At 45.5% G+C, this 18,826-nt stretch overlaps 1 protein-coding gene across 1 annotated transcript in view; it reads right to left on the reverse strand.

Annotated features, from left to right (window-relative positions):
• LOC147902749 (signal peptidase complex subunit 3A-like) overlaps positions 1-18,290 on the reverse strand; it is a 78,939-nt gene extending 60,649 nt beyond the window's left edge. The window contains exon 1 of the mRNA XM_087373757.1: positions 17,814-18,290. Within this exon, the coding sequence (XP_087229883.1) occupies positions 17,814-17,939 (126 nt within the window). The 5' untranslated portion in view covers positions 17,940-18,290. The remainder of the gene's footprint in view (positions 1-17,813) is intronic.
• Between the last annotated feature and the right edge of the window lie 536 nt (positions 18,291-18,826).

Here is an 18,826-nt window from a genome sequence, read left to right on the forward strand (position 1 = left end):
AGGTCCTAGGGTTCTCTTTTATAGTACTTTGTACTTTCATTTTCATTCCACTAGTTGATGTGACGGCTTCCACTTCTTGCTCCACTCTTGTGCATCCTTTTGCTTCCCTGAGCCTACAGTGGTATCAGAGCACTTCCTTCCCGGACCTGCTCTCTACTCCTAGTTTTTTGCTTGCAGCTCTAGCTCCCACACAGCTACAACGCGACCCCCCGACCTACTGTCCGTACAATTCCGTACGGCGCATCAACTGTTAGGGGGGGGAGGGGGGGATTTTCTCTATCCATACGATTCCGTATGGCCATCCGTATAGTGCATCACTACCTGTCCGTACATTTGTACCGATTTTCGTACAATTTTCGCTTTCCGTAGAGTTTTAGATTTCCGCACATTTTCGTACTTCGGTGTCCGTACATTCCGTACCGTCCGGAGCAGACATTGCAACAGATCTGCAATTTTTTGCTGACATTTGAGGCTTTTGCATTCAGACTTCGATTTTGCAGTTTTGGGGCTTTTGCAGGACATTGGCAAATTTGGGGTTTTTTAGTTCATTTCCCTTCTTTTGGTTGCAATTTCTTGCAAGACATTGGCATTGGAGCTTTGGAATTTGGATTGCAATTTCTTCTTCAAATTGCAGGACATTGGGTCACATTTGCAGGGCATTGGGTCAGATTGCAAGACATTGGGTCACATTTGCAAAATCTCAACAAAATTTGGGGCTTTTCTGTATCTGCCCTCTTTTTGGCTTTCTTGCCCTCATTACGTTTGGGGCTTTTGCCAGATTTGCTGATTTTTGCAGTGGTCATTGCCTGCCACAGTCACATTTGAGTCAAATTTGCATTTGCCCTTTGATTTGAGCTGGAAATTTGCAAGACATTCACTTGCAAACATTTGCTGTCATTTTTGGACAGCCAGCTCTTTGCAGTGATAGCCTTGAGGCTTTTGTGTTTTCAGGTCTTTTCTTTTCAGGGTATCCCATTTGCAATGAGGCACGTGTTGCATATTTAAGAAAGCAATTGCAGGAAGTCAACATGAATGAAGGTGACTCTATGGATGCATACTTGACAAACGTCAAGGACCTCATGGAACAACTTGCCAATATTGATGAGGTGGTGCCAAATTCTCAGCTTGTCAGTACCACATTGAATGGGCTGCCAGCTTCACAGAAGACAAGAAAAGGTAAGGCTTCCAAGCCTATGGGCAAGCCTTAATATGCACCTAATGGCAGCAATTCCTCCAATGCATCTCAAAATACAGCAGATAAGTCAAAGAAGAAAAGATGCAACTATTGTCGCAAGCCAGGGCATGAAATTTCAGAATGCAGGAAGCGCATTGCTTCGGAGAAAAAGAAAGCAGGATTGACAGTCAATGCCTGACATGCAATTGAATCCACGAGCCAGCAGATGCTTCACATGCACATGCTCTCCAGGATGATTGGGCATGATCTGTCCATTGCTCCTTTGATCCCTCCAAAGTTGATGCATTCTTTACTGCTAATGATGCTCAGTCTTGGTATTTTGATAGTGGTGCTTCCAAGCACGTCACATCTTGCAGACAGTTGTTTCATTCCTTAGCTAATGCACCTCGAGGGGGGACTGTCACATGTGCTAATTATGCTTCCTATGCTGTAAAAGAAATTGGAGATGTGCAGCTCACATCCATTTCAAGCCATCCTGTCACTTTGACAAATGTTCTTTTTGTGCCTGGAATTGAAATCAACTTGATTTCAATTTCAACAATTGCCACTTCAGGTTTTGAAGTGATTTTTGATGGATACAGATGCCTAGTATATGATCTTCGTGATGACAATGCCATAGTTCTCACTGGTACTTTGCAAAAGGGGCTATCACCTTGATCGTCACTCAGCTGTACTTTTTATTGAAGCATTTGCTATTTCAGATTCACAACTTGCTGAAACTCATATTTGGCATGAGAGAATGGGTCATCTCAATTATAGAGCTCTTGCCAAGTTACATTCACAGGGCATGGCAAATGACGTACCTCAAACTCACATAGTTTCCAAACATGTGTGTGAGGGTTGTCTTTTGGGTAAGATGCATCGGTTTCCTTTTCAAAAGAATTGTCCAAAATTCTCACAAAGGAAATTGCAGCTAGTGCACACTGATGTCTGTGGCCCAATGAGAACAAATGCCATTGGGGGGTACAAATATTTCATGACTCTAATTGATGACTTCACAAGATATTGCTGGGTATATGTTCTCATGCTTTACGAGGTGGCTAAATATGGTTGAGAATGAATCAGGATGCAAGCTTGTCACCCTCAACACGGATAGGGGGGGAGAGTATATGTCAAAGGAGTTTGATGCATTTTTGTCTTCACGGGGCATTGTTCACTCATGCACTACTCCTTACACTCCTCGGCATAATCCAATTCCCGAAAGAAAGAACGGGTCCACTATGGAGATGGCCAGATGCATGCTTAAAGCCAAGTCCTTGCCCAATAAATTTTGGCTTGATGCAGTGATGTGTGCCAACTGTGTGTTGAATAGATCACCTACAAGGGCATTGAGGACTGTTACACCTTATGAAGCATGGAAAGGCAAGAAGCCTTCACTTTCACACATGAGAGTTTTTGGGTCTCTTGCATATGTTCATGTACCATCTCAGCTGAGACATAAGCTTGATGACAAGGCAATCAAATGCATATTGGTTACAGCCACGAGAGCAGAGGGTGTCGGTTATACCAACCAAATACTGGGACGATTATTGTCAGTAGAGATGTAATCTTTGCGGAACATTCGACTTCTCCTCTTGTGGACTGCAAAGCTAAGCCAAAAGTTGACATGTTTGATGCCTTTGACTCTTGGTTACCTCTACTTCCCTCAGAGGGGGACTTTGACCAGCAACATGAGCCTCCTGCAGGCCCTCCAACAAGCAATGATCAACCAGCACCCCATGCTGATTTGCAGGTTCCTCTTCCAGACAAAATGATCCCACTATTCAAGATGAAGTGATTGAAGAAAGAAAGGCAAGTTCCCAGATGGCTTCTTGACCCAAATTGAAAAGTTCTTACCGGAAAACTTTTGAATGACAATTGTCGCTTTGAAATACTCCATTATATACTTTAATTAGACTATGTTTTGTATTCTTTTAGTAGTGGCAAAAAGGGGGCGCATTGTTCTATTGTTCCCGCATGTTGGGTCAGCAGACGGAGTTGTATCTCAAGTTTGTGGATCAGAATCCCGACATTTCAATTGGGCAGAGGAGCTTTGAGCATTGTAAGCCCTGGTACGTCAGGAAACTCAAAGACAAGAATGTTTGTTCTTACACGAATAGTGACTGGGCAAGTTGTTCCGTCACCAAAGTGTCACATACCGGCAACTGTTTTATGCTTGGCAGTTCATGTATCTCTTGGCTCAGCAAGAAGCAACCAACAGTTGCCACATCCAGCTGTGAGGCTGAGTACATGGCAGCCTTCACCGCTAAAGTGTGTATGGCTTTGACAGTAACTTACAGATCTGAGTATTCGCCAAACATCCTCCACTATGGTCTACACTGACAACCAAAGTGCTTTGGCCATTGCGCGTAATCCAGTGTTTCATGCGCGTACCAAGCATTGAAGTTCACTATCATTATGTTTGAGAGCAGTTGTCAACAGGAGACATAGAGTTGTCCTATCTTCCCACAGAGGACAACATAGCAGATATGTTTACAAAGGCACTTCCTCGTCCCAAGTTCGAAGCCTTTCGACAGGCTTTAAACTCGGTTCCCTTTGTTACATGATCTGGCATACCTTGTACATTCATAGGTGGCTATATCCTTTTGGATGAACATGTGTCACCATGACCAAAAAATACCAGGTATTCTGAGACGTTTCCAGAATACTTCAGCCCATACCATGGATGGGGGTTTGTAGGCCATCTTCTCCCGGTCGTATTGATGCCCTCTGGGCCCTGGTATGTGCCATGTAGCTTTAGTTATTGGCACTTAGGTCACCTAGTACTTTTAGTGTCTTATGACACCTAGTACTAGTGGTACCACTAGGACACTAGGTCCTAGGGTTCTCTTTGATAGTACTTTGTACTTTCATTTTCATTCCACTAGTTGATGTGATGGCTTCCACTTCTTGCTCCACTCTTGTGCATCCTTTTGCTTCCGTGAGCCCACATAAAGTACACCAAGAAAATGCTCTCTATGGACAGCAAGATAGAACAGGGGCATGCCAAGGTAATCAGCATGGAACACAGAATGGATAGTGTATGCTAAGGTTTTCAACATGGAACAGCAAATGGAGAAGAAAACACAAGTGCAGAAAGGGCAAGGGGAGAAGGACCAAATGCAAGCAAACACAAGACACCATTAGCACTATGGTGTTAGAAAAGACCCAACAGAGGGTACACATAGTGGAAGACTTATAGTAATGCCCAGGAGCTCACACAGTGTGGTGTGGGTGTGGAATCACAAACTTCTTTACTTAATGTGCATCACATAGATGTGCAGACTCGTCAATAGACAATGAACCAACCAGATAGAGAAACCACCAAAATAATATATTTCCGTCCAAAACTATGGACACAACACAAAAGATATAGATCCAAAGTCCCACCAATGGTGTGGTCCTCTGATCTTACCACGAGGTCCTTCTCCTATCTGCCAATTATCTCCAGACTCGAGCCCGCGTGCTCCACCTGGAGCTTCTGTAGACTATCCGTCCAGATCCCTTCCACCTTGCTGTCTTTGCACCAGCCTAGGTGGGCAGCACCTTTGCTGAACTAAGTCTGCAACTCTCCAGCCTCTATATGCTCTTGGATGTAGGCTCATAGGCTGCTGGTCTGCTGCTCCCTGAAGTGCTGCTGCAAGTGATGATAAATGAGGCCACAAGGACCTCCTTTTATAGGGCCGCAAGGGCTGGCAAAAAATACCGACCAGCCTGGTACACAGGTCCATCTCTGGTAGCACCTCCTGGCACCACCTCCTTCGGTCACGTTCCCGCCTTCGAACTCAAGCAATCTAGTTGTCACGATCTTCCAATTGTCCCCCTCATAATGAGTGAACAACCTGGAGTCGTCCATCACCTTCAAGCAATCTGCGTCCAAGATCTGAAGAAGCACCAATACTTCCCCTTCTGCCTTCGAAGAAGGCCAATTCCTTCCAATCTCTTATCACCTGAGACAAATGAAGAGCAGAGTCTTTCCACAGCATGCTATAAAGGCTCAAATGCAAAATATCAAGTACATCCCAGACTGTTGTATTGCCTGTATGTTTGCTCTGGAAGTAAACCCTCTACCTCAATGAGGCACCCGCCAAGAGCCTATGTAATCCTATACTGTCCCCTTCTGAACTACAGCATCCATTTGACCATGAGACCCCTGGGCTTTCCATAAAATCTACCCTCATGTCAGTGTCAACAGCCACACACCTAAAAGATACCAAGCGCTCCATGCTGTTCTTCACCTTCACAAAGGCATCTGACTCCTCGTCGACCCACATCTCTATGTCAGACATCCTCACTGTGATTTCTAGATCAACATCTCTGACCTCGGTAACACTCGATGATGTCACCAAGAACAACTCTTTGATTACCACATTTGCTTTGGCCTCTCCCTCTGAATCTGAGTCGGACTCCTTTTTGTTTTTCTGATCTGCCTGTTCTTTCTGTAGTCCTTTGCAAAATGTCCTGGCGTATCACAGTAGAAGCACTTCTTCTTCTGCTTCCTTTTAGAAGTCCCCTCGTCGTCAAAGTCGTCTTTCTTGGACTTGCCACTCTTAGGCTTGCCCTTTCCTTTGCCAGCGTCATCCTTCGCCAGCATCGCCTTGTCGTCTTTGTCCTCGTTGTAGAGCTTCTCCCGAGCTTTCTCCTGCAGCAGTAATGGACCCAACTCCTCAAACGTCAGAGGTTTGGTCCTCTGTCCTACTGTCACAGTCGTAACAAAGCTCTTGAAACTCCGAGGTAGTCTCCTCAATACCATCAAGGCCAAATGGCATGAGTCCGTCTTCTGACCAACTGCTGCCAGCTGATCCCTCACCACCTTGACCTTCGTCAAGTGACTAAGTACCGTATCTCCTTCTTCCATATCAAGATTGTAGAGTTGATGCCGAAGAAGCAAAATCCAGGAGGTGTTGTCCGTCTCGTACAAATCTTTCAGAGTGACCCACGCCTCTACTGATGTCTCGGCCAACTGGATATGTGAAAGAACAGAGTCCGCCGTAGTCCCTATGATTAATGCCAGAGCATGGGCATCTCTATCTTCCCAAGCTTCGAGCTCCTCTGTCTACTACCATGACTATCTCCCCTTTTCTGTCCACCCATGTCCTCCGGCTTCGACTCCACTCCCGTGGTCAGCTTCCACAACTTCCGAGCCACTAAATGACTCCGGATCTTCACTTTCTAGATCGAGTAGTTGGTCCCATCTAGTTTCCCAGACTCTCCAAAGTTAGGGATAGTGAATAAGAGAAAACTGGGGGAGGAGGAAGGGAAAGCAGGGGCTGAAGAGGCTGTTGAGGTCGACATCTCTGCTGTTTATACCACACAGCAAAGTCAACCAAACTCAATTTCAGTAAACCAGAACTCTGAACGCACCTGACTAAACCTGAGTCACCCTCCTTCTCGCAAGGGCACAATCCTTCAGTCGTGAAAGTCGATTCCCAAGAGCTTCTGAATCAAGGTCGTCCTTCAGCAAGGTCCCTGCCTTCATGCTCCCACACCTGTGAGCCTCCTACCTGGGCTCTGATACCATGTTAGAAAAGACCCAACAGAGGGTACACACAGCGGAAGACTTATAGTAATGCCCAGGAGCTCACACAGTGTGGAATGGGAAACTTCTTTACTTAATGTGCATCACATAGATGTGCAGACTCATCAATAGACAATGAACCAGCCAAATAGAGAAATCACCAAAATAATATATTTCCATCCAAAACTATGGACACAATACAAAAGATAACCAATGGTGTGATCCTTTGATCTTACCACAAGTGTCATGTGCACAGATTGGTATCTGACGTGTACTCGGTACACAAGACTAGCTCGAGAAGGCTTAGAGCTAGGCAAGCTTGATTCTCGGGTTAAGTGGCAAGGGTACGAACCAGTTAGAGGTCTTCGTTATTTTTGGCGCTTGGGGCCCGAGTCTATAAAAGGGGCCCAGAGGTTCAGTTCTCAGAGAGCCGATGGGAGCAAGTTTCGTTCCCAAGTGCTAGGTCTGATCCTGGATTGAGTCGAGGATGTGCGCCTGCATCATAGCGTAGCCCAAGGCCCAGCAACAGATCCCAAGCTACACAGCGCCACGTGGTGGTATGGGACACCAGGCTGGTTAGGATCTGGTTGGGAGTTCGTGCCAATAGCTTAGCTCGTGGCTCGGAGGGGACATCTCCTGATTGGGGATCACATCCCGTAGATGTCATGGTTGGGTGGTGAGCAGCCTGCTCAGTTTCCTCACGTTGTGTGTGTTCTTGTGTTTGCTTGCAGATCAGAGGTTTCAAGAGTGCTGGGATGTGTCAGTTGGTATCAGAGCCAACTCCTGAGGTAGGAACTTCTATTCCAAGAATTTTGGACGATTTGTTCCTCCAGGTATGCCCTAATTTCGAAATTCATGTTTATTACCCTGCACGTGCTTTATTGGTTCAAGGTTAAGGGTGGCGGTTAGATGGTGGAAAGAAGGAAGGAGAGACAGAGAGAAAAGGTGAATTCGCAAGAAGCAAGGTGGAGTGGAAGAGAGGCCATGAGAAAGGTAGTCTGTAAGGGGAAGAGCTTGGGTGCAGTTCGTTAGTTGTAGGAGTTGGCGCAGGAAAGAAGTAGGAGCGAGTTTCAGAATAAAAGCAGAGAGCAAGGACATGATGGAAGGCCGCGGGCAACCTTCAGGATGAGAGTTAGGGAACGGGTATTGATGGCTGGAGTGAGGATGGAGGTGCGCAGCAGATGACAGTCTCGAGGGACTGGTTGGGTTGCGAATCAGGCAGGGGAAAGCTGCATCCAAATTAGGCTTGGACATCTTAAAAAAAGCAAAAGCCCTACCAAAAGTAGGGGACTGTTTTTTTTGGCATGCAAGAGCTGCATCCAAATTAGGCTTGGACAGCTTAAAAAAGCAGAAACCCTACCAAAAGTAGGGGACTGTTTTATTTTTGGCCTGCAGGCTGCTATAAGCCTGCAGTGAGGCGCTCTTTGCTAAGGCAGCCATCTCGCCTGCTCTAATCCGCAGTCCATGAGTGCGCATAGCCAACCCTGCACCCGCCCTCACCTAGTACAACCCGTTAGCTCAGGCTGCTATCTCGCACTTCTGAGTTCGGAACAGCCCTTCTCTCCTACCCTTCCAGGTCGCTATCTTGCTGCTCCTCTACTTCACCGCTCTCCCCTCTAACGAAATCTCCAGGCAGATCGTTATTTACTGCCTGCTGTGGGATTCTGTTTTCTCTGCTGCCCCCTCCTTTCCTCACGACTCTCTCTCCTTTCCCTTTGGCCTTCCGAGCTCCTTCGCTCCACATCCTTTATGGCTGATTCTGTAGACCCTGAGCTTGCGATGGGAGACCAGGATTTGAACTACCATGCGGAGGATGACCAGGGTCTCTACGATGACCTGATTACGAAAAAGGCCTTCAGTGAATTCACCACTGCTCTTGATGGAAAGTTTGAGCAAGTTAATACGAATCAAACAGGGTTGACACAGCAACTCCAAGGGATTCACGACTAGCACTGTTCAAGCGCTCACGCATGTGGATGCCATGGCTTCAGTGTTAGGTCCGAACATCACTCCAGATCCTTTTCCCGGAGTTCAGAAGTCTCGTATCAAGGAGGTTGTTGACACTTGGTTGCACAAGTGGCAAGTACACTTCCAGTTTCACCCATATCCAAATGACAAGAAAATACAGCTTGCAACCGGGTTTATGTCAGGAAAGGCTTTATTGTGGTGGAAGGAACTCCAACCCAAGCCTGCAACATGGAACGAATTCGAAGGGGTCTTCAGGAAAGAGCTTCTGAAGAAGGAGGAAGATTACGATATCGTAGGCAAGCTCAAAGCCCTTGATATGTCCAAGCTGAATTTGACTTTTGAGGTTTATCTTCAGAGGTTTCGGGATTTGCAGACCAGAGCTACAAAGATGGATCTAGTGACCTCGTTAGGTTTCTTTGTGGATGGTTTGCCTGACTCCTACAAGTTACAGATCAAGAACAACAAGTGTACCACGTTGCAACAGGCCATGAATTATGCGCGTATTTATGATGATACCATGGCCAGTGCAAAGGGAACCACAGTTGCCGACACGGCTGGGAAGAACAAGCGGAAGTTCTTCCAGTCTACCACTAGTACCGAGGAGTCGAAGCCTATAAACAATGCCTCCAAGAAACATTTGACTCAGGCGAAGAATGGTCCTGCCCGTTTTTCCTTCGTACCTTGAAGCTCAAGAAGGAAGGATGTTGCTTCTCTGCGAGGAGCGGGGCCACACTAAGAATGATTGTCCTAAGCGCAAGAACCAGAAGCAAGCGCCGGGACAAAAGCTCCACGCGGGTCCGGGTACCAAAGCCAAGGGAGCTAATCAAGTTGCGATGACAAGTATTTCTGTAAATGTCATTACCTGCCCACTTTCTTGTAATTGCACTTTTAATACTTCGTTATTTGGTTCTCATGATCTTTTCCGAGTTTATGGAGAAGTTAGGGACCAAAGAGTTCACATTCTCTTTGACCCGGGCAGCTCTCACAACTTTGTTAATTACAAACTTGTGCAGAAGATGGGGTTGTCCACGATACCTAGCGATCACACCTATGAGGTGCAGCTTCCAACTGGGAAGCAGTTTTGGGATCGCAAGATTGAAGCCCTTTCTATCCGGATTCAAGAATACACAGCAGCTCTTACGTGCTATGTCATGCACTTGGAGCATGTGGACTTGTTAATCGGAATAGAGTGGTTTAAAACCCACGATATTCGGATTGGATGGAAGGACCATACTCTTTCTTTTTTAGATAAGGACACCCAATTTTGTATTCAGTGTGATAACATTTCCTCTTCTCAGGGACCTATTGTATCTGCAATGCAGCTTTGAAATATATTAAACACTTCTCATTATGATGTCTATCAGTGTGTTTTGATTCCGCTTTCTTCATTTTTTGTCTCTGTTAATAACGAAAATGATTTAAGTGTGTTTGAACACCGTGAATTGAGAACGTTGTTAGATGATTTCATGGATGTATTCCCTACTCAACTGCCGGAAGGTTTACCTCCAGAACGGGCAGTAGATCATCGCATAGACTTAGTACCTGGGGCTCAACCTATTAGTGTTCCACCTTATAGGATCAACCAGCTTGAGGAGGATGAGTTAGCTTCACAGCTACAGGATTATTTGAATATGGGCTATATTCGCCCAAGTAAATCACCTTGGGGAGCACCTGTCCTCTTAAGAAAGAAGAAGGATTCTACATGGAGAATGTGTATAGATTATAAACAATTGAATAAAGTGACAATTAAGAATTGATACCCTCTACCTCGTTCCAATGATCTAATAGACCGTTTGGCCGGAGCGAAGTATTTCACTAAGATTGATTTGCGTACGGGTTATCACCAAATCCGTATCTATGCTAAACACACAGATAGAACCGCATTCTGAACTAGGTATGGCCACTACGAGTTTCTTGTATTACCTTTTGGTTTGACCAATGCTCCTGCCACCTTCCAGCAAATGATGAACGATTTGTTCCGAGATATTCTCGGCAAATTCGTTGTAGTGTTCTTAGATGACATATTGGTATATAGCCGAACGCTAGAGGATCACATAGGACACCTCCGGATTGTCTTAGTTATTCTAAGACAGCATAAGCTCTATGCCAAGGTAAATGTGACTTCTTTATGAAGGAGATCATTTACTTAGGACACAAGATTTCTTCTGAAGGTATTAGCATTGATCTGGATCGTATCCAGAAGGTTTTAGAATGGCCTATCCCTCAAACTATGAAACAACTTCGTTCTTCTAGGATTTACGGTATTTCTACAGAAGTCTGTGCGTGATTATTCACACATCACGGCACCCCTAACTAACATATTGAAAGGTCGTGGACGCAGGTCTACCCAACCGATCTCTTGGAATGATGCATTGAACAAGGCCTTTGAAACCTTGAAGTTTTCTATCAAGGAAGCACCCGTTCTTGCATTACCCGATCCTACCCGGCCTTATGTTTTAGAGCCCGATGCAAGTGATTTTGCGATTGGGGCAGCTTTATTCCAAGAGGGCAGACCTGTAGCTTTTGAGAGTAAGAAGCTAGACGACACCCAATATCGTTGGCCCACACTAGAAAAAGAACTCTATGCAGTAGTGTATGCTCTGAAGGTTTGGAGACACTACTTGTATGGTTCGAAGTTTCTTGTATTGACCAATCATCAATCAATCAAGTATGTGTGTAATGGGTCTGAATTGAGGGGACAGAAAGGTAGATGGGCAGAATTAATGCAAGATGTTGATTTTGAAATACGTTATCGCAAGGGTTCGTTGAATAGTGTGGCGGATGCCTTAAGTCGAGTCAAGTTTGTAAATGCTATGTCATTTACGGAAATATCCTCAGACCTATTTCAATCCTTGAGAGGGCTTTGCGCAACTGATAGTCATTTCAGTTCTTATTGGCAGAGAGTCCAGGATGGGAGCTCCATGGTTGACCAGGACTCAAGGATTGTGCCACCTACGGTACAGGCAACGGGAGGTCACTGGATGATTAGAAACGGCTTGCTGTTCCGAAATGGAAAGATTTGTGTGCCAGATATTCTGAAACTTTGATCCAAGATTCTCTGGGAGTGTCATGATGCTCCTAGTGCTGGACATCCGGGTATACATCGGACTGTCTCTTGTGAAGCATACCTTTTATTGGCCTAAGATGTGTGCATTTATTGAAAACTATGTGGTAGGTTGCCGGGTTTGTCAGGTTACTAAGGCAAAACGCCTTAGAAGCGCGGGTTTATTACAGCCATTGCAGATTCCAGGTAATAAATGGGAAAGTATTTCCATGGATTTTATTATTGGTTTGCCTCGAACGCGCAAGGGTTATGACTCCATTTGGATCATAGTTGACCGTCTGACAAAAATGGCTAGATTCTTACCAACTAGAACAACTATTTCAGCTGTTCAGCTGGCTCACGAGTTTGTGGACCACTTGTTTAAGCTGTATGGTTTGCCCTCTGACATAGTCAGTGACAAGGACTCAAAGTTTACAAGTAACTTTTGGACACTTGTTTTTGAGAAGTTAGAAACTACTCTAAGTATGAGTTCCTAAGATCATGCACAATCCGATGGCAGTACAGAGAAGGTCAACCAATTGGTTGAAGATATGCTTCGGGCATATGTTTCTAAGAGACAGTCTTCATGGGAAGATTATCTTCCTATGATAAAATTTGCTTATAACAATGCAAAGCATTCGAGTACTAGTTACAGTCCTTTTATGCTTATGTACGGGTTTCAACCTAAGTCACCAGTTACAGTTGGGTTAAAGGGAATCCAAAATGATGCTGCACAGACCTTCTTGCTAGACATGCAGGAAATGTTGCAGTTTGCCAAGGAGTCTATTAGAAGTGCCCAAGATCGGGACAAATTTTATGCTAATAGACATCGTTCACCTAGAGAGTTCTCTAAAGGAATGATGGTATATTTGTGAATTCCCAAGGAATCCAAGAGCCTAAGTACTGGTTTGGTTCCGAAGTTATCCCCCAGATACTGTGGTCCGTTCAAGGTTATTAAAAGAATTGGACCAGTTATATATCGACTAAAATTGCCTCCTGATGTTAAAGTACATCCAGTCTTTCATGTCAGTAGACTGAAAGAAGTATTGGGTGCGGATGATCAACTTGTTTGTCTCAAGAAATAATAGAAGTTACAGATTTGACTTTTATTCCACACGAACCTGAGTGTATTCTTGAATTTCATGAAAGACAGATTCATAATAGAACTATCACGGAATACAAGATCAAGTGGAAGGATCGTGTTGAGGAGGATGCAACATGGGAGACATTACAGAACCTCTAGAGAACATTCCCAGGTTTTTTAGCGAACTCAGGAGTGAGTTCTTAGAGGAGGGGAGGTATGTCATGTGCACGGATTGGTATCTGACGTGTACTGGGTACACAAGACTAGCTCGGGTAGCCTGAGGAGGCTTAGAGCTAGGCAGGCTTGATTCTCGGGTTGAGTGGCAAGGGTGCGAACTAGTTAGAGGTCTTCGCTATTTTTGGCGCTTGGGGCCCTAGTCTATAAAAGGGGCCCACAAGTTCAGTTCTCAGAGAGCCGATGGGAGCAAGTTTCGTTCCCAAGTGCTAGGTCTAATCCTGGATTGAGTCGCGGACGCGCGCCTGCATCATAGCATAGCCCAAGGCCCAGCAGTGGTATGGGACACCAGGCTGGTTAGGATCTGGTTGGGAGTTCGTGCCAATAGCTCAGCTCGTGGCTCGGAGGGGACATCTCCTGATTCAGGATCACATCCCAAAGATGTCATGGTTGGGTGGTGAGCAGCCTGCTCAGTTTCCTCACGTTGTGTGTGTTCTTGTGTTTGCTTGCAGATCAGAGGTTTCAAGAATGCTGGGACGTGTCAACAAGGTTCTTCTCCTATCTGCCAGTTCTCTCTAGACTCCAGCCCGCGTGCTCCACCTGGAGCTTCTGTAGACTATCCATCCACATCCCTTCCACCTTGCTGTCTTTGCACCAGCCTAGGTGGGCAGCACCTTTGCTGAACTAAGTCTGCAACTCTCCAGCCTCTATATGCTCCTGGATGTAGGCTCATAGGCTGCTGGTCTGCTGCTCCCTGAAGTGCTGCTGCAAGTGATGATAAATGAGGCCACAAGGACCTCCTTTTATAGGGCACCAAGGGCTGGCAAAAAATACCGACCAGCCTGCAGCAAACTGGCCGACCAGTCTGTGGCTGGTCTAGCCCTATAAAGGCTCACAACCTGGGACTTTGGCCCCACACTTCTAGGGCCTTTGGCCCTCCAATCTAGGCAAGGGCCCAGCCCTATATAAGCCTGCCTGGCCAAACTGTGTGGGCTATAAATATGCCCCCCAGGGTCAGTCCCTTGCAGCCCTCCTTGCTGCTGCTTCAGGACACCTGGGTGCCCACTCTCCAGCCCTAAACCAGGGCCTCCAAACAGTGCCAAAACCTGCTCCACATCTGCGCTTATCCATCCTGCACATCCTGCCATCATTGCACCCCTGCCAGGCTCTTCTCCAGCAGTGTACAGAGCCGTACACCCTGCAGATGTCAGCGCCATGTGATCGCCTCCTATTCTGGGTCCCTTGTGCTGGCTACTGCTTCGCCTTTTGCTGCTGCAGATCCATCCTAGCTCTGGGTACTTTCCATGGTCTTTGATGTGAGGTGCTGCCCATGTGGCAGCCCCCTCTCTTTCTTCTCTCCTGGGCATATCCTGCCCTAGGTCTCCCTCCCCCACGCTCTCCTCATTTGGGGGCTTACAGATGGGGAGGTGACCTTTCCAACATATGGATGATATAGTGAAAAGTAAAATGGATGAAATTACAATCACTTTGAGAGAGAAGGAGGAGCAGCAGGAGAAGGCACATAATCTCTGGATTGTGGGAGTGGAAGAAAAAGATTACGGGGATATAGAAAAGGAAGTCTTTCAAAAAACAATGCACATCTCAGCCACTAAATGGCAGGAGGCCTTAGAGTGGGAAGAAAGGGGGACAAACCAAGGCAAATCCTTGTCAAATTCCAGGACAACCAATCCAGTGTCAAAGTGCTGAACCATAAGCGCCATCTCCAGGGGCACTCAATATGGGTCAATGAAGATTTGACAAGGAATCAGTCCTACCAAAAGCTCCAGGACTAGAAATAATCAGAAATGCAAAGAAAGAAGGCAAAAATGTATACATGAAGGATGGGAAAGCTGGCACTATAGCAAAGATCAAGAGAAGGAGAAAGCATAAATAGGGATTCGAAACCCTCCGGATCAAAGTATGTAATGTGGGAGGCTGGACTTTGGACAAGGTCATAGCATTGGAAGATGAAATATCAGAGACAGACATACTTATGAGGGGAACATGAGGGAAATAAATCTCCAAAATTCAGGGATTTTTGAAAACTTCGAGAGGATTTGGTGGGATAGTATGCGACATCAGCACAGCATTTGAAAAAACAGCCAAGCTCATAAAAAAAGACACGCATACGCAATATATGTGGACAAGGTCATAGCATTGGAAGATGAAATATCAGAGACAGATATAATTATGATGGGAACATGAGGGAAATAAATCTCCAAAAATTCAGGGATTTTTGAAAACTTCAAGAGGATTTGGTGGGATAGTATGCGACATCAGTACGGCATTTGAAAAAACAGCCAAGCTCATAAAAAAGGACCCGCATACACGATATATGTGGTTGGAAATAGCAGCAGAGGGAAATATCAGGCTCGTAGCATGCTACTTTGCACCCCTGCAATCACTGATCTACATACACAATAGTCATCTATCCTGAGACAACCCTTTTATGCATTTGGGAGAGGACATAACCAGGTTTTCTAAAGGGAGTGAGAACGGGCTCAATGTTAGGCATCTTTATAACGGAGGGGAGAGACCGCATATGGATGGAAGAAATAGAAGAGGACGATGAAGAACGTAAGGGCTGGAAAAGAACATCAAGAGATGCCAGGGAAATCACCCAAATGGGGAGGCACCTCATCACCCTCTGTGGTTGCTTTGGATTGCGAATTTGCGATGGCACTTCCTATTTCAAAGAAACAGAGGGATACACCTGCCAAACTCGTCAAGGATCAAGTGAATTGACGGTGTGATCATGAGGCCGCATCCAAGGCACATACTGGACTACCTCACGATTGAGGGGGAGACCCTAAAATCCAACCAAAGAGCCAATGTCTTTAGGCACCATAGAAACAAAAAATGCTGTAGAAAACAGAGAATTACTGTGCAACCAAAGCTGATAATGGACTACAAAAAGGCTCATATTTAATAAACCTCAGGTGAGAAAAGCAACATGGGAAGACATGATGCAGTTCATCGAAGATGTCTACGAAAGGGAGGGGGAAGAGAGTAATCATGACTTTTCAATCAAAGCAGCAAACAACATCATAACGGAAGAAGATGTAGGGAAAGGGCTGAAAAAGCTAGCAAATTGGAAAGCTCCATACACACAAGGGCTAGTAGTAGAGATGCTCACATGGGGGGGAGAGGAGACAAAGAAAATGCTCATCAAGCTTTAGAGGAAGGGGTTCCCCCAGAATTGCAACTCAGCAATATTGTGATGATCCACAAGGGAATAGCAGGACGGCAAAAAACTACTGCACAATCATGGTAAGCAGCCTAATGGCCAAGCTGTATGGCACTATTCTTGAGCAAAAAATCAGCAAATGGGCGGAGACACAGGGGGTCAGGGCACCATCCCAGGCAGAGTTTCGCCCAAGACACTCGACAATAGACCATTTGGTCACTTTTAAGGGCTGCATCATAAGGAGCCAAGCATAAAAAAGAGGCCATATTTTGTTGCTTTGTAGATTTCAAGAAAGCCTTGACACAGTTCCACACAAAAAATTATGGAAAAGACTAGAAAAGCTTCAACTCCCTCGCGAACTCAGAGAGGCTACATACCATCTATATTAAAATATTTAGCCGAGTTTGCACTGCTTTGCGTCATAGGTTGTACCAGTGTACAAGTTGAGGATATAGCTCTTAGTGATGGGAAAATGGTGCCATGAAAATAATGAACAAGAAATCCAGAAAGGTGGGGACGCAGGGGCATAGGATATATAATATGTAATCATCAATCACCCATGCACAGTTCCAGAGCCCGGTTGCCCATTTTAAAGTCTGTCATCACACTTGCCATTGCCCTTCGTGAAAATCTCCTGCTGGTTTTCATTCTCTCCCACATGAATGCTGATCCTCCACAGATTTTACAATCGATCAGCCACCTGATACTACATGCATCCATCTGGACTGAGAAATTTTCCTTAGCCTGGTTCGCCAGGATTCAGGAGACAGCTGCCTGCGTCATCACCACAGCAGCCATGTAGCAGCGCTGCCATGTGCCAATATTCCTTTAGCCTGGTTTGCCAGGACCACCTTTCTATAGGAACACCTGCTTGCGTTATCAGTCTGTGCAGTACAGCAAGCATGTAGAAGCGCAGCCATTTGGCATATCAGCAGTAGGGGCCAAGCCACCAGCAATACCGTTTGCACCAAGGACAGGTCGCAGGATCAGCCTTACATCACAGGTCATCCCGTCAGTTTTAAGCTTGCCAGCCCAACCTCCCACTCTGTAAAATAGTCCCCATGACGTGGTGGCGCAAATGGTTACTGAGCAAGTGACGTGATGCCCACTCCCCCAACTTGTCTCTGTACTGTATTGATCAAACCCTGTAAATGAACAGGCTTTTCGGCTTACTCACCACCACACTGCAGATGACCACTAAAAATTATTGTTCATAGAAACGGTGCCTTTCTACCGAGATAACCCATGTTAAAGACAGCACTTTGATGGGTTGCATAATGGCCAAAGGCCACCGAACTCTATGGTTCCAAGTAGAGGCAAATAGTAATAAGTGAGTCAAGCCAGATGCTTTTGTACTCCTTAATTTTGGTGAGCTTTTTAACCATGATATCCCAAAAGTCCCACATGTAAAATTTAGCGCTTCGCAGGCTGTCTGCCACAGCTTTCTGTGAACCCATGACCACACTTTCCAACAAGACCTACGGATCCCACGAAGCTTTTTGTGCACGACAAAGGTTCCTAGATATGGTCTTCCGATAGGATGAACTCAACAGCAAGCAAACAAGCAGAAAGAAAAGGAAATTCAACAACGAGGGACCAGTTCTTTAACATAGAAATAAGGGGGCGTGTAAGCTCAAGTCAAAAAAGCCACGCTTAGGACCAAACCTGAAGATGGACTGAAGGGTTTGCATGGTGTAGAAGGTCCGTCATGGAAGCAGCAATACAGATCGCCGCCAAAGCCGTGAGAGCGAACGTGAGGGCCGCATTGAGTCTGTAAAGGTAAGAATGCATGCTGCTCGATCAAATCTCTGCCTTGCAGGACTGCGTGAGGGTAAGAGGACAGGCAAAAACGATGAGGGCTGACGGGGCAAGGCTGGATTAAGAATTAAGGAGTCGATGGGAGCTGCTCGTGGACATCCCAAACTCGAGATCGACTGATCGTCGAAGGATTGAGGTCAAAGAGAGAGCTTTTGGGCAAGGCCTCAACAACTTCAAGAAGAAGAGTCAGGTCGGCAAAACCTAACAGGAAACAGAGGAAATTCCTATTGAGTGAACACCAATTGATGGCACTTCAGCTCAAATCTCGAACAGCACATAGTCCTAGATGGAGATAACATCACCCTCTTTCCTCTCAAGGGAGAATCTTTGGTCGACAAGAAAGAACTTTGAAGTCTCTACCAAGTGGTAAAATGTGTAGGTGAGTTTTCGTGCCTTCCATGTTACCTACCTAATGAGAGTGCCTACCCATCGGGAGCCAATCAGGATGCTCCATTGGGGTGGTTGGTCGCACCCCCCTTACACTTTGTAAAAATTCTCGTGATTCCAAAAACTGAGTTAGCTTCCACCTCTTGCCCATCATAAGATAAAGATTAACTATGAGAAAGACCAAAAAAATGAAGTAGAAAGGCCCAAGAAGGAAGAAGAAGGTGAAAGAAGAAAGACCATAATGGTATGAAAGTTATGAAATACAAATCTGATAAAAGGACGTGAAGAAAGCTTGGGAAATTTTCCAAGAACTAAAGGTAATTTTTTCAATAGGGTAGCTACTGCTAGAAACCATTACACATTATATTAAATTCTTCCAAAGATGGCCAATTTGTGCATATGGAAGTACTAGCAAATAGGTTACGGTAACTAGAACAAATGTGTTAAATAAAGAGTGCCAATGAATATCACTT

This window comes from Dipteris shenzhenensis, chromosome 4 (genome assembly GCF_047967505.1).
Source record: "Dipteris shenzhenensis isolate YYH24624 ecotype China chromosome 4, Dip_SZ_1.0, whole genome shotgun sequence".
Taxonomy (NCBI): domain Eukaryota; kingdom Viridiplantae; phylum Streptophyta; class Polypodiopsida; order Gleicheniales; family Dipteridaceae; genus Dipteris; species Dipteris shenzhenensis.